We start from the raw sequence: 14,041 nt of genomic DNA on the forward strand, positions 1-14,041 counted from the left end.
TTCCTGTATTTTTTCACATCGCAATATATATCGCAGGGTTAAAAAAAATCGCAATGTAAGTTTTTTCCAATATTGCGCAGCCCTAATACATATATACATATATATACACACATATATATACACTACTCACAATAAGTTAGGGATATTGTGAGAGACTCAGTGGGTTTCATGCATACGGTGTTTGTTTCACTTCAGAGAGTTTTGGGATAGGGAGGCAATTGTATTGGGGTGATAGACACACCTCATTTTGTGTTTTCCACATAATGGTCTCACTGTGTACAGTGTGCCTTACATATTGGGACCAATACCAAAAAACTAAAAGACAACCCTCTTCAATGTGGCATCAATTTCAACATTCTGTGGGTATAAAAAGCTGGTATTGTCAGTAAGTCATTCCAAGTTCATCATTCAAACAGCCATGAACACACAACGTCACTTAACGGACGAGCAGCGCCACCTGGCCATAGCGCGCCTTCGGGTCGGTGGCAGGCAGTCAGATGTTGCTCGTGAACTTGGTGTGTCTCAAAGTGTCATCAGCAGACTTGCATCAAGACACAGAACTACTGGCAGAGTTCGAGACAGACCCAGGAGTGGAGCCCCACGAGTGACAGACCGCAACGATGACCAGTACCTAAGGACCTATGCACTCAGACATTGTTATGCAACTGCCACACAGCTGCAGGCCCAGTTACGAGATGTGAGGGGTACTAGGGTTTCCAGACAAACCATTGGAAACCGAATCCACCGCTTTGGCTTGAATGCCAGACGACCGTTGCAGGTGACTCCACTGACACCAAGACACCGCCGTGAACGTTTGCAGTGGGCACAAGACCATGTGACCTGGACAGTGCAGCAGTGGTCTACCGTCCTGTTCAGTGTCGGGTCACCTTGCACAGAAATGATGGTCGTCAGCGTTGCTGGAGAAGGCGAGGTGAGCGATACGCCGAGGTCAACATGGTCCCCAGGGTTCCCTTTGGTGGAGGAGGTGCAACAGTCTGGGTAAGCATCACCAGTCAGCGCAAAACAGATTTGGTTATTGTAGATGGCTCAGTCACTGCACGTTCTTACCTCAGAGACATCATAGAACCCATCATCATCCCCCAATTCCGCCAGCACACCCCCAACTTTCAGTTCATGGATGATAATGCTCCACCACATCGTGCCAGAATTGTCACAGCTCGACTTCAGGAAGTCGGAGTGCCTCATATGGTATGGCCAGCAATGTCCCCTGACCTGAACCCCATAGAGCACATCTGGGACCCGCTGAAGCAGAGACTGGATGATCGTACCCCACCCCCACGTGACCTGGCAGAACTGCGTGTAGCACTTGTGGAGGAGTGGAACGCATTGCCTCAGAACAACATCATGAGGCTAGTGAGGAGCATGAGACGTCGCTGTCAAGCTGTCATTGCGGCAAATGGTGGAAACACCCGCTACTGACATTGTCAATTTTTGTTATTTGGGGCTATCCTTGTTATTGTCTAAATTTTTGGGGTAATAAATATTAAACTAATGAAAATGGTGTTTCTTCTCATTCATTATTAGTAATATCAAAGGGAACTTTTACTTATTTCATTAAAATTCAGACCAAATAGGAAAAGCACATGTAAATAACAATATCCCTAACTTATTGTGAGTAGTGTATATATATATACATATACATATATACATACATATATATATATATATACATATATATATATACACATATATATATACACACACACACACACACACACACATATATATACACACACACATATATAACTCTACACACACACATACATATATATACACACACACATATATAACTATACACACACACACACACACACACATATATATATATATACACACACAAAACTTGAGCAGAAGAAAGAGTCTGGATGAGAAAATGTTTTGAGAGGTGTGTTCATCATGGGCTGTCTATTCTTCAGTGAGAAGTCAGTTTTAATATCTGTCAACATTTATTTATTTATTACTTATCATTTTTCTTTCACTTTTTTTCTCCTCCTTCTCTTTTCTTATTAATGCTTTTTACTTTATTTACTTATTTATTTTTATTGTATCATCTAGCTATGCCATATTACATATGTTTATAATACCTTACTATCTGCCTCTCAGCCACTTGCACGCATGCACACACACTCACTCACACACACACGCACACACGTACACACACACAAACACACCTATACTACCTATATACATATCATCATAATTTTATGTTGTTTTCTGTTGTTATCTGTACTGTATGTCCACTGTCTGTATTTGTTGATCCTCGCTGAAAAAAAAAAAAAATCTGTCAACATTCGTATGCTAGATAACAGTAGCCTCTCATTGGCAGTTGTCAAAGTAGTGACGTAATGGAAGATTTTGTTTCCTAGATATCACATATGTTTGATATTTTTCAAGGCAGCCCTGATGAGTCTGGAGCAGTTCAGGAGGTTTAAGACTGGATCTGTAAACTCCCACGCTACATTTGTCCTCAGACTGTTGGGAGGGACAATCAGGGTTACATCAGCACTCTACTACTGTAGTGTGAGCCTGACCTAAATGAGGCCAAGATCAACAGAGGACTGAGGCAGGTGTACAATGCAAAAGAAGCAAAGAACCGTGCGTTCAAGAGAGACGCTGTCGCCACAAATATATACGTACTGGCCTGTATGCCAGTTTTGTTTTTTGTGAAGTGTTTTGATGGAATCAGAACCTGTTCACGGGCTGCCAGTCTTTGTCTGCTGCGCTCCTCTGAGCCCTCAGGTGGCATTCAGTTGTCAACGTTTAATTTGCAAGAACAACAGGTAATGTGAAGCAGGTTTTGAGCTGTCATCAAATACTCTTACCTTCATGTGATTTTGTATAATATGGTTTACAGTTTAGACAGTTCATCATACAGATGTGTCATGTACGTCTGAAAAATGTCAGCTTAATTTAGACATTATTTCCAAGTGCTGTTGTTGAACTGCATAAGATTGTCTCCCTGCTCAGTATTGTGATAAAGGCCTACCTTGCAGCAGCGGGCACCAACAGCTGGTCCATAGAGTCTGGGAGTCGGCCTCAATCTTCCTGCCTGAAGCCTCCAAATGGCGCTGCTCTTCTGCCCAGGAGCTGTAGATGCTTGCAGCCCGGGTATGCAGTGTGTGCATCAGATCTAACAGCTACACCATCAAACACATCAACACCAATGTTAACAACAACAGGATGTATGGGTTTATATCTACAGTATAAGCATAAATGTCAGGTGTGGAACGATGAAACAGTGACATGTGAAGTCAAATGAATACTGGACGTACATGGTCATGTTCTGAAGTTTGATCACTACAAGAAACGAAGTATCGAGTCAATAAGTCCTATGTTAGTCTGTCTCTTACCAGCACATAATATGGTACTTTATACGTCTTATAATGACAATTTAAAGTGTACGCTTAAAAAAACCCAGCACTCTTTTGAAAAGTTGATCATGTCTTTAAAAACCCACTTTAAATTCATGTTAGTTAGCCATGAAGAATAGCTTCCACAAGAGTAATTTACATTACAATAAGGGGTGATGAGAGGACATACAGAGTTTATTTAACACCATTAGTAAACAAAAAGACTCTCTCAACCAGATATACTGAATTTATTAAAATTCAAATATTTTTATTGATTTTCACATTATACACTTACAGTAGAACACAATACCCCAGACAAGAAAAAACTAAACAAACAAAAAAGAAAAAGAAGGGGGGGGGGGTTGGCCACACTATGTTAAGGGGAGTTCATCTTCAAAGTACGATAGAAATGGTTGCCAGACTTTATAATATCTATGAGTAGTGCCCGGGGCTGTGTATTTAAGTTGTTCAAGTTTGAGGTGAGACATCACGTCCTCCACCCAACGCCTATGAGAGGGGGGCATAACCTTCTTCCAACTAAGGAGTATCAGACGTCGAGCTAGCAGAGTGGAGAATGCTATAGCTTCAGCCTGGTGCCTAGATATTGGTGACTCCTGAGGGACGACCCCAAATAATGCAGTCAATGGGTTGGGACTGATAACTTTATTACACATGTATGAAAATGTATCAAATATATTTGTCCAAAATAGATCTAGTTTCAGGCAAAACCAAAACATATGACTGAGGCTAGCTGGGTCTTGCCTGCATCTGACTCAAGTTGGGTCTAAGCCAGGGTAGAGTTTGGCTAGCTTACCTGCAGATAAATGTAGCCTGTGCAGAATCTTAAATTGCAGCAGCCCATGTCGGATACAAATCGAGGAAGAGTGTACCAATGTAATTGCTGCCTGCCAGTTTACATTGGAAATGGTAGTTCCTAATTCTTCCTCCCATTGCCCTGCTAAACGGTTAAGTGATACAACGGCAACCCTCTGGATATTATCGTACAACACAGACACCAGACCTGCGTCAGCTGGATCCATGGTCAGACATTCATCTATCCATGTACTCTGAGGTGTTGTCAAAGAGTAGTGTTTTTTAACATAACTCCGCACCTGAAGATACCTAAAAAAATGTGACTTAGGGATGCTGAAGTCTTTCTTTAGCTGTTCAAAGTGCCCTTCCTTAAAAAGGTCCATCACACATTTAATCCCTCTCCTATGCCACAATTGAAAAGATGAATCTGTGAGAGATGGGGCAAAATTGATGTTTGTTAGAATAGGGGAAGTGACAAGAGCTGGTTTATGTTTAAAATGGATCCTAAACTGCGAACATATCTTCAGGCAGCCAGCAATTATTGGGTTGTTCGTCCAACACCGTTTACTTAAAGGTAGTGGGGAACAAATTAAAGAGCGGAGAGAAACTGGATTACTCAAATACTGTTCCTTTCGACACCATACTGGAGAGTCATCATCTGATGCATCAGAGACCCAGAATATAGAATTGGCCGCCCAGTAATAATACAGAAAATTGGGTAGGGACAGCCCACCATCTCCCCTCTGTCTTTCGAGATATTCCTTCTGTATTCTGGGTACTTTTTTATTCCAAATAAAGGTAGATATGAGCTTATTTAAGTCCTTACAAAAGGATTTAGGTATAAAAACCGGTACTGCTTGGAACAGAAACAAAAGTCTGGGCATGATAGTCATTTTTACTGAGTTGATCCTTCCGGCAAGTGACAAAGGGAGGGTTGACCATCTCTCCATATCCTGTTTAGCTTTGTTAAACACCGTTTTGAAATTGCTGTCAAACAGATTTTGACCAAATTTGGTGATAAGCTCAAGAGCAATACGTATAGTAGTACATGGTCCGAGAGAAAGAGGATGAGGTCGTCTGCATTAAGAGATACTTTATGTGAATGTCCTGATCTTTGTATTCCGACCACGTTAGTGGTCTTCCTTAACATTATTGCCAGGGGCTCGATGGCAATATCAAATATCTGGGGGCTCAAGGGACACCCTTGTCTTGTCCCTCGGGAGAGAGGAAAATAATCTGATATTATCTTGTTCGTTCTCACGGAGGCATGAGGTGCTCTATAAAGAATTTTAATCCATGAACAGAAAGTAGGGCCAAAGCCAAACCCATCCAGTGTGGTGAACAAGTAGTTATATTCAACCCTGTCAAACGCTTTTTGCGCATCTAAGGACAGTATTAGCTCCGGCTCAACATTATTAGGTTGGTATATAATGTTGAATACTCGACGAAGGTTGCTTGATAGTTGTCTGCCTGCGATAAAACCCATCTGATCTTGGTGGATCAGTTTAGGCATAATTTTCTCAAGTCTACCAGCCAACACCTTGGTTAGAATTTTATAGTCGCAACACAATAGGCTGACTGGGCGGTAGGACTCACTTAATAGTGGATCTTTATTCTTTTTTAATAATAAAGAGATAGAATCTTGAGTCATAGTTAGGGGAAGAGTTTTTCTAACCAGGATTTCTTTAAATGCCTTTGATAGCAATGGTGTTAATTTAGGGCCAAATGTTTTAAAAAATTCTATTGGAAACCCGTCAGGGCCGGGAGCCTTTCCGGGTTTCATTTTTTTAATTGCACGATTAATCTCCATTTGGGTTATACTTCTTTCCAATCCTGATTTGTCTGATTCATCCAAGGAGGGCATTTCCAGTTTACTGAAGAAATTCTCTACTAACTCTCCATCCCCTGCCTCCGAGGTATACAAATTTTCATAAAAAGACTTGAATTGGGCATTAATGTCTCTTTGGTCTGTAACAATATTACCTTCCCCGTCCTTTATCGCGGATATAAAACCAGCCGAGATATACTGAATTTATCAGGCAGAGTGAAGCTTGGTGTGTGAGTGGAAAGGAAAAACAAAGGATTCACATGTTCCTCTACAATACAGATTAAAGGAACACACTGCTGTAGTACTCCTCCTTGAACCGGCACCTTATCGTGGTGGAGGGGTTTGAGCACCTGAATGATCCGAGGAGCTATGTTGTCCGGGGCTTAATGCCCCTGGTAGGGTCTCCCAAGGCAAACAGGTCCTAGGTGACGGGTCAGACTAAGATCGGTTCACTCGCCCCTGATGAAAGTTATACTACCAAGGACGTGCACGTCGCCCGGATCGGCGTCACCGGGGCCCCACCCTGGAGCCAGGCCCGGGGTTGGGGCTCGCAGGCGAGCGCCTGGTGGCCGGGTCTCTGCCCACGGGACCCGGCCGGGCGCAGCCCGAACGAGCAACGTGGGCCCGCCCTCCCATGGGCTCACCACTCGCGGGAGGGTTCAGAAGGGGCAGGTGCAGAGGGATATGGGTGGCGGTCGTGGGCGGGGGCCCCGGCGGCCCGATCCCCGGATGGTGACTCTAGCCATGGGGACATGGAATGTCACCTCACTGGGGGGGAAAGAGCCTGAGCTGGTGCGGGAGGTTGAGCGGTACCGACTAGAAATAGTCGGTCTCACCTCCACGCACAGCCTGGGCTCTGGAACCCAACTCCTTGAGAGAGGCTGGACTCTCTTCCACTCTGGAGTTGCCCGCGGCGAGAGGCGGCGAGCTGGTGTAGGCTTGCTTATAGCCCCCCAGCTCAGCCGCCATGTGTTGGAGTTCTCCCCGGTGAACGAGAGGGTCGTTTCCCTGCGCCTTCGGGTCGGGGATAGGGCTCTCACCGTTGTCTCGGCTTATGGGCCGAACAGCGGTGCAGAGTACCCGGCCTTCTTGGAGTCCCTCGGAGGGGTACTGGAGAGTGCTCCAACCGGGGACTCCGTCGTTCTCCTGGGGGACTTCAACGCCCACGTGGGCGACGACAGTGTTACCTGGAGGGGTGTGATTGGGAGGAACGGCCTCCCCGATCTGAACCCGAGTGGTGTTTTGTTACTGGACTTCTGTGCTAGTCACAGTTTGTCCATAACGAACACCATGTTCAAGCATAAGGGTGTCCATATGTGCACGTGGCACCAGGACACCCTAGGCCGGAGATCAATGATCGACTTTGTGGTCGTGTCATCTGACCTCCGGCCGTATGTCTTGGACACTCGGGTGAAGAGAGGGGCCGAGCTGTCAACTGATCACCACCTGGTGGTGAGTTGGATCCGCTGGCGGGGGAGGAAGCTGGACAGACCTGGCAGGCCCAAACGTATCGTGAGGGTCTGCTGGGAACGTTTGGCAGAACCCTCTGCCAGGGAGATCTTTAACTCCCACCTCCGGGAGAGCTTTGACCAGATCCCGAGGGAGGCTGGGGACATAGAGTCCGAATGGACCATGTTCTCCACCTCCATTGTTGACGCGGCTGTCCGGAGCTGTGGCCGTAAGGTCTGCGGTGCCTGTCGCGGCGGCAATCCCCGAACCTGGTGGTAGACCCCGGAAGTAAGGGTTGCCGTCAAGCTGAAGAAGGAGTCCTACCGGGCCTGGCTGGCCCGGGGGACTCCTGAGGCAGCTGACGGGTACCGGCAGGCCAAGCGTGCGGCAGCACGGGCAGTCTCGGAAGCAAAAACTCGGGTCTGGGAAGAGTTCGGGGAGGCCATGGAGGAGGACTACCGGTCGGCCTCGAAGAAATTCTGGCAAACCATCCGGCGCCTCAGGAGGGGGAAACAGTCCTCCACCAACACTGTTTACAGTGGAGGTGGGGAGCTGTTGACCTCGACTGGGGACATCGTCGGGCGGTGGAAGGAATACTTCGAGGATCTCCTCAATCCCACTGACACGCCTTCCATAGAGGAAGCAGAGGCTGGGGACTCAGAGGTTGACCCATCCATCACCCAAGCCGAAGTCACTGAGGTAGTCCGTAAGCTCCTCAGTGGCAAAGCACCGGGGGTGGATGAGATCCGCCCTGAGTACCTCAAGTCTCTGGATGTTGTGGGGCTGTCTTGGCTGACACGTCTCTACAGCATCGCGTGGCAGTCGGGGACAGTGCCTCTGGACTGGCAGACCGGGGTGGTGGTCCCCCTATTTAAAAAGGGGGACCGGAGGGTGTGCTCCAACTATCGGGGGATCACACTCCTCAGCCTCCCCGGGAAAGTCTATTCCAGGGTACTGGAGAGGAGAATTCGGCCGATAGTCGAACCTCGGATCCAGGAGGAACAATGCGGTTTTCGTCCTGGCCGTGGAACACTGGACCAGCTCTATACCCTCCGCAGGGTGCTCGAGGGTTCATGGGAGTTTGCCCAACCAGTCCACATGTGTTTTGTGGACTTGGAGAAGGCATTCGACCGTGTCCCTCGTGGCATACTGTGGGGGGTGCTCCGGGAGTACGGGGTCGGGGGCCCTCTGTTAAGGGCCGTGCGGTCCCTGTACTGCCGGAGCAGGAGCCTGGTTCGCATTGCCGGCAGTAAGTCAGACCTGTTCCCAGTGCATGTTGGACTCCGGCAGGGCTGCCCTTTGTCACCGGTTCTGTTCATTACTTTTATGGACAGAATTTCTAGGCGCAGCCACGGGCCGGAGGGGATCTGGTTCGGGAGCCAATGGATCTCGTCTCTGCTCTTCGCGGATGACGTGGTCTTGTTGGCTCCTTCCAGCCGGGACCTCCAGCATGCCCTGGGGCGGTTTGCAGCCGAGTGTGAAGCGGCTGGGATGAGAATCAGCACCTCCAAATCCGAGGCCATGGTTCTCGACCGGAAAAAGGTGGCCTGCTCCCTCCAGGTGGGAGGAGAGTTCCTGCCTCAAGTGGAGGAGTTTAAGTATCTTGGGGTCTTGTTCACGAGTGAGGGAAGGACGGAGCGTGAGATTGACAGACGGATCGGTGCAGCGGCCGCAGTAATGCGGTCTTTGTATCGGTCTGTCGTGGTGAAGAGAGAGCTGAGCCGAAAGGCGAAGCTCTCGATTTACCAGTCAATCTACGTTCCGACCCTCACCTATGGCCATGAACTCTGGGTCATGACCGAAAGAATAAGATCCCGGATACAAGCGGCCGAAATGAGTTTCCTCCGCAGGGTGGCAGGGCGCTCCCTTAGAGATAGGGTGAAGAGCTCTGTCACCCGGGAGGAGCTCAGAGTAGAGCCGCTGCTCCTCCACATCGAGAGGAGCCAGCTGAGGTGGCTCGGGCATCTGTTTCGGATGCCCCCGGGACGCCTCCCTCGGGAGGTGTTCCTGGCATGTCCCTCCGGGAGGAGACCCCGAGGAAGACCCAGGACACACTGGTGTGACTATGTCACTCAGCTGGCCTGGGAACGCCTTGGGGTCCTCCCGGAAGAGCTGGAGGCAGTATCCGGGGAGAGGGAAGTCTGGGTGTCCCTGCTCAGGCAGCTGCCCCCGTGACCCGGCCCCGGATAAGCGGAAGAAAATGGATGGATGGATGGATGGACTGCTGTAGTATTATTATGATGACATCTGAGAGATGCTGATACTAACATGTACTGTAGATCTCCTGCTACTTTAGTTTTTCATTTATTTCAATGGGACATTTAACCTAACTGCAATTTTATACCCAAAAGGCCAAAGGAGATAATGAGCAGATTACTTTGCATATGAGCAACAGAACTGTAACATTGAGTCAACCTTTAAATACTAATAGCGTAAAAAACATTTTCAGAAATATACTCAGCTGCTTTATTTCAGAGAGTGAGACAAGATGATGGATACTTCTATATTGTCTGTGCGTTAAGGGCAAAGCTGAAGAGTCAGGATGTGGTCAGGCTAGCTTCACATTAAGAAGAAGTTATGTAGTGAAGCTCATTCATAACACACTTTATCAGTTTGTTGTCTCTGGATAAAACAGGTGTTCCGTGTGTTGGGTTGAGTTATTTATGTGATATATTTATGTATTTATTTATTTTTTAAATAGTTACACTTGTTGACATTTATACTTCTTTATTTGTATGCTATGAATAGACTTCTTTCTTTCTTTGACCAGTATATTACTGAAGTAACTAGTAGCACACATTGTCGGAAGATATGAAACATATTTCAGCATGTTGATTGATTTTTAAATAGTTAAAGCAGAGTTAAAGTCTGTGATATGTTCTTTAATATGCTATGACAATGAAAAATATATTGTTATTTTCTTAAATAATTATTTATGTTAAAATATCAATAGTTTTCAGCAGTGATGTTTTGGACAACAACTGTTTATAGACCAATCATTTGACGAGTCCTCATTTTCATTTTGAACGCTGACATGGAAAAGGAAGCTCGGATGTAAATCAAGCCTGACGTCAAAAACATCACTGGTAATATGCTGTGCGTGACAATAATGATCAGCTGATGGGACAATGTGCTCAACAAAAACTGTTAGTAACTCTGCCTAATAAGAACAGCAGCAGGATAATTCCACAGTGCTGTTATCAGTTAATCTTACATTCCCAACCAAACTAAACCAAAGCACAAACACATGACGAGCATGATCCTATCAGGAGGGGTGTAATTTTTCAACTGTGTTCCATATGACAAGGGTAGGTAAAAGCTCACTGTGAAACATTTTTTGTTATAGTCATTCAAGTCACCATCTGAATTTACACCTGTTCTAAATGTCCCTATGTAAACCAATGCCATGGTTTCCCAAGAACATCTTGATGCCACAATCCTAGCCATGAGGATGAAGACGGGGGAACAAGATGCTTTTGGGATAGTGGGACAGCCGGGTTCCAATCAAACTGTAAAAGGGTAAAGAGTGCTGTTGTACTTACGTCCTGACTAACCTGTAATGAAACCGTGTGGTAGCTGGCCGGGACACCCTCATCCTCCTCGTCATCGCTGTGGGAACGTGATGGACGCTGGCTGGATGCCCGGCTGCCACCGCGCCTCATGCCACCTCCACCCTCCTTCTCCCTTCCACCTGCCTTCTTCCTAAGCCTGTACTTGGAGGAGTCGTACTTATGGCTCTTCTTCTTGTCGTGGTTGCGGTAACCTGAGGTTAATAATTTAAAAATTATACAAAAAAAGATCATCAAAAACTCAGGGAGTTTTGAATTGTTTTCCTTGACTATTATAGAACTCCCTTTTTCACAAGCAGTGTATCACAGAGTGTGGATGAGTTCACTTGTTAACTTATGGTGTTCTCAAAAACATGTAATGGACTTTTGGTCTGTTGATTGAATAGAGAGAGCATGGGTGGCACTATTGCTTCTCTTGGACTGAACAGCTTTAAAGCCTGAGATGTTTTGCCTCAGCGTTGTACAACAGAGTGGTACAACTGTTTGGTCAGTGTGTTATAGTTCCTGTACAAATGACCATCTTCAAAGTAGGTAAAACACCACTGTCAACATGTGTCACTGTAGGCTTTGAACACATTGTCATAAAGAAATCTCCTTAAATACTGTGAATCTTTAACATGTCATCTATAGTAAATGCTAAATGTGATAAACTTTTAGCCTTGTTTAGCTGTAGTGTGCATGACTCTAGAGCAGGGGTATTCAACAAAAATTTGAAAAGGTCCAGTTAGAGAAAATCTCCTCAAGCAAAGGTCCGGAACATCATAATGTCTAACTTGCGTTATGATTGTGATGTATACAGAAGTGGCCTAGTAGTTGTATCAACTTCTGTAATAAACAATGGACTCTCAAATCAAGGAAAATACAAGTTAAAAATATTTTAACAAAATGTATTGTTAACATTGAAATATATATAATATGCTACTTTAGATATAGCGTTATAGCCTATAAACAGTCTTCTATTATCAAGTTAAAGAAGGGCTGCATCTTAAAATGATATTGAAATTGTGCATCTTAAAATAAAGTGCTTAATTTCATAAAAAAATAAAATAAAGTGTAGCAGCAGCTTGAGTCTCTCTTTTTCTGTAACGTTCACATCTTGACTTAATAGTCTCAACCAATTTTACAACATATAGATCTCAAAACATCTTAACAGTTTTAGTTTTACAGCTTCTCATGTCTTCCCACATGTGAAACAAATGTGCAAATAAATCCCTCCTGACATCACACACACACACACACACACACACACACTTTCTGTTGTTCAGTGAGAGAACTGAGCTCTAGCTTGTCCTGCCAGGATTTTAAATCTGGGCTGGAATGGTGTCAGGGCCATTCTCATGCACATGTGCAGGTGCTCATTCGTGAGCCTGAAACGATACTTAGTTTCAATTATGTTCATTGTGGAGAAAGCTGCCTCACAGCTGTATGTAGATCCAAACATAGTCAAGATGTACAGGGCTACTTTCCTCAGACCTGGTAAAGCTGTCTCAGAGACCATTTGGAGCCAGAAGGTGGCAGGGTCATTTCTTCCAAACTGCTCTTTCAGGACCACATCTGCTTGGAGATCAACCAGTTGCATCTGGAGAAGCCCAGCATTTGCCCACTTGAATTGCTGTGTGACTTCCTTTGTGAACCCTCTGACATCAGTGATTAGAAATGGGTTCTGAATGAATATGGTGAGCTGCTGTCCAAAGCTGAAGCTGTAAAACGTTTGCTGAAGTTTTCAATCAGCTTATCAACAAAGTCAACAAAAGAAGACACATCTCTCTGTCCCTTAACCTGTTCCTGCACTGCTGGGAAGTGTACACAGTCTCCCTGCAGGTCTTCTTTGAACACCTCAAGTTTCCCCTGAAAGGAGCAGACAGCTGTCATCAGTTCACAAATTGAATTGTCCTTGCCCTGTAGCTCTGTATTCAGTTCATTCAGGTGTGAAGTGATATCAACCAAAAAGGCCACATTATCCATCTTTTTCTCATCCTTTAAAAAAAGAATAAAGTGTGTTACTTTCTGACTTCTCAGCTCTGCCAAGAAAGCTGCTAGTTCCCTTCTGATGGACCAAAATCGCTCCAGCACCCTGCCTTTGTTATGACGCAAAAGATCATCAGCGTTTGCATAAACTTCTTTGAGGAATTCCCTAAGCATGCGATGCTGACAAGAAGAGGATGCCCTGAGAAGATTTATCATTTTTCATCACTGTGTTCATCACCTCAGCATGCTCATCTGACAGGGTGGAGCATAGGACAGATTGATGAATAATGCAATGGTAAGAGATTAGCTCAGGATTGTCCTCTTTTATTCTTGCCACAGCTCCTTTCTCTCTTCCTAGCATGGCAGGGGCTCCATCTGTCGTTATTGAAACCACTTGGTTTGGCTCTATTCCTCGCTTTGTTAACATCTCCTTAATGGCCAGGTAGATGTCTTCTCCTCTTGTATTGGTCTGAAGGGAAGTTACACCTAATATGTCTTCACAGAACTCTTCCTTGTCTTTGTTGAAGAACCTTGCATAAACTAACAACTGAGCATTGTCAGACACATCAGTGGATTCATCTACAGCCAAGCTTACACACGGTACGTTATGAATGGCTTCATCCAGCTCGGCTAACACATCCTGGGCTAATATTTCACTTTTCTTTGTGGCTGTTGATGCTGAAAGAGGTATTTGCTTTATTTTGTCACAAAGCTCTTCCTTTTGTTTACCCTCAAATAATGTTTCTGCTACTGCACTCATGCAGTCCTTGACAACACCTCCATCTGTAAAGGGTTTTTTGTGTTGACCTAAAATCCAAGTAACTCTGAGGGGACATTCATGAGCATGTTGTCGGGCAGTGAAAGAATAGGTTAAAATCCTAGTGGATTTTTCATATTAGGCTCTGAGACTGCTAATTTTCTGGGACCTCAGTTCAGACTTGGGTGGGTACGATTGTTCAAAAGCTTTGTGCTTTGTCTCATAGTGGCGTTTCACATTGCCTCTTTTAATTAGCGCCACGGTCTCTGAACATATGAGACTTACT

General features: G+C 45.4%; 1 protein-coding gene across 6 annotated transcripts in view; it reads right to left on the bottom strand.

Annotated features, from left to right (window-relative positions):
* Window positions 1–14,041, bottom strand: part of gbf1 (golgi brefeldin A resistant guanine nucleotide exchange factor 1) — a 218,369-nt gene that overhangs the window by 7,311 nt on the left and 197,017 nt on the right. For 4 of the 6 annotated variants that reach the window (XM_030442546.1, XM_030442551.1, XM_030442550.1 and 1 more), the window contains 2 exons: window positions 11,004–11,224; window positions 3,008–3,158 (listed from right to left, as the gene is read on the bottom strand). In XM_030442546.1, the coding sequence (XP_030298406.1) occupies window positions 3,008–3,158; window positions 11,004–11,224 (372 nt within the window). The remainder of the gene's footprint in view (window positions 1–3,007; window positions 3,159–11,003; window positions 11,225–14,041) is intronic. The other 2 variants (XM_030442547.1, XM_030442553.1) reach the window with 1 other exon arrangement.

The sequence above is a fragment of the Sparus aurata genome, chromosome 15 (assembly GCF_900880675.1).
Source record: "Sparus aurata chromosome 15, fSpaAur1.1, whole genome shotgun sequence".
Lineage (NCBI taxonomy): Eukaryota > Metazoa > Chordata > Actinopteri > Spariformes > Sparidae > Sparus > Sparus aurata.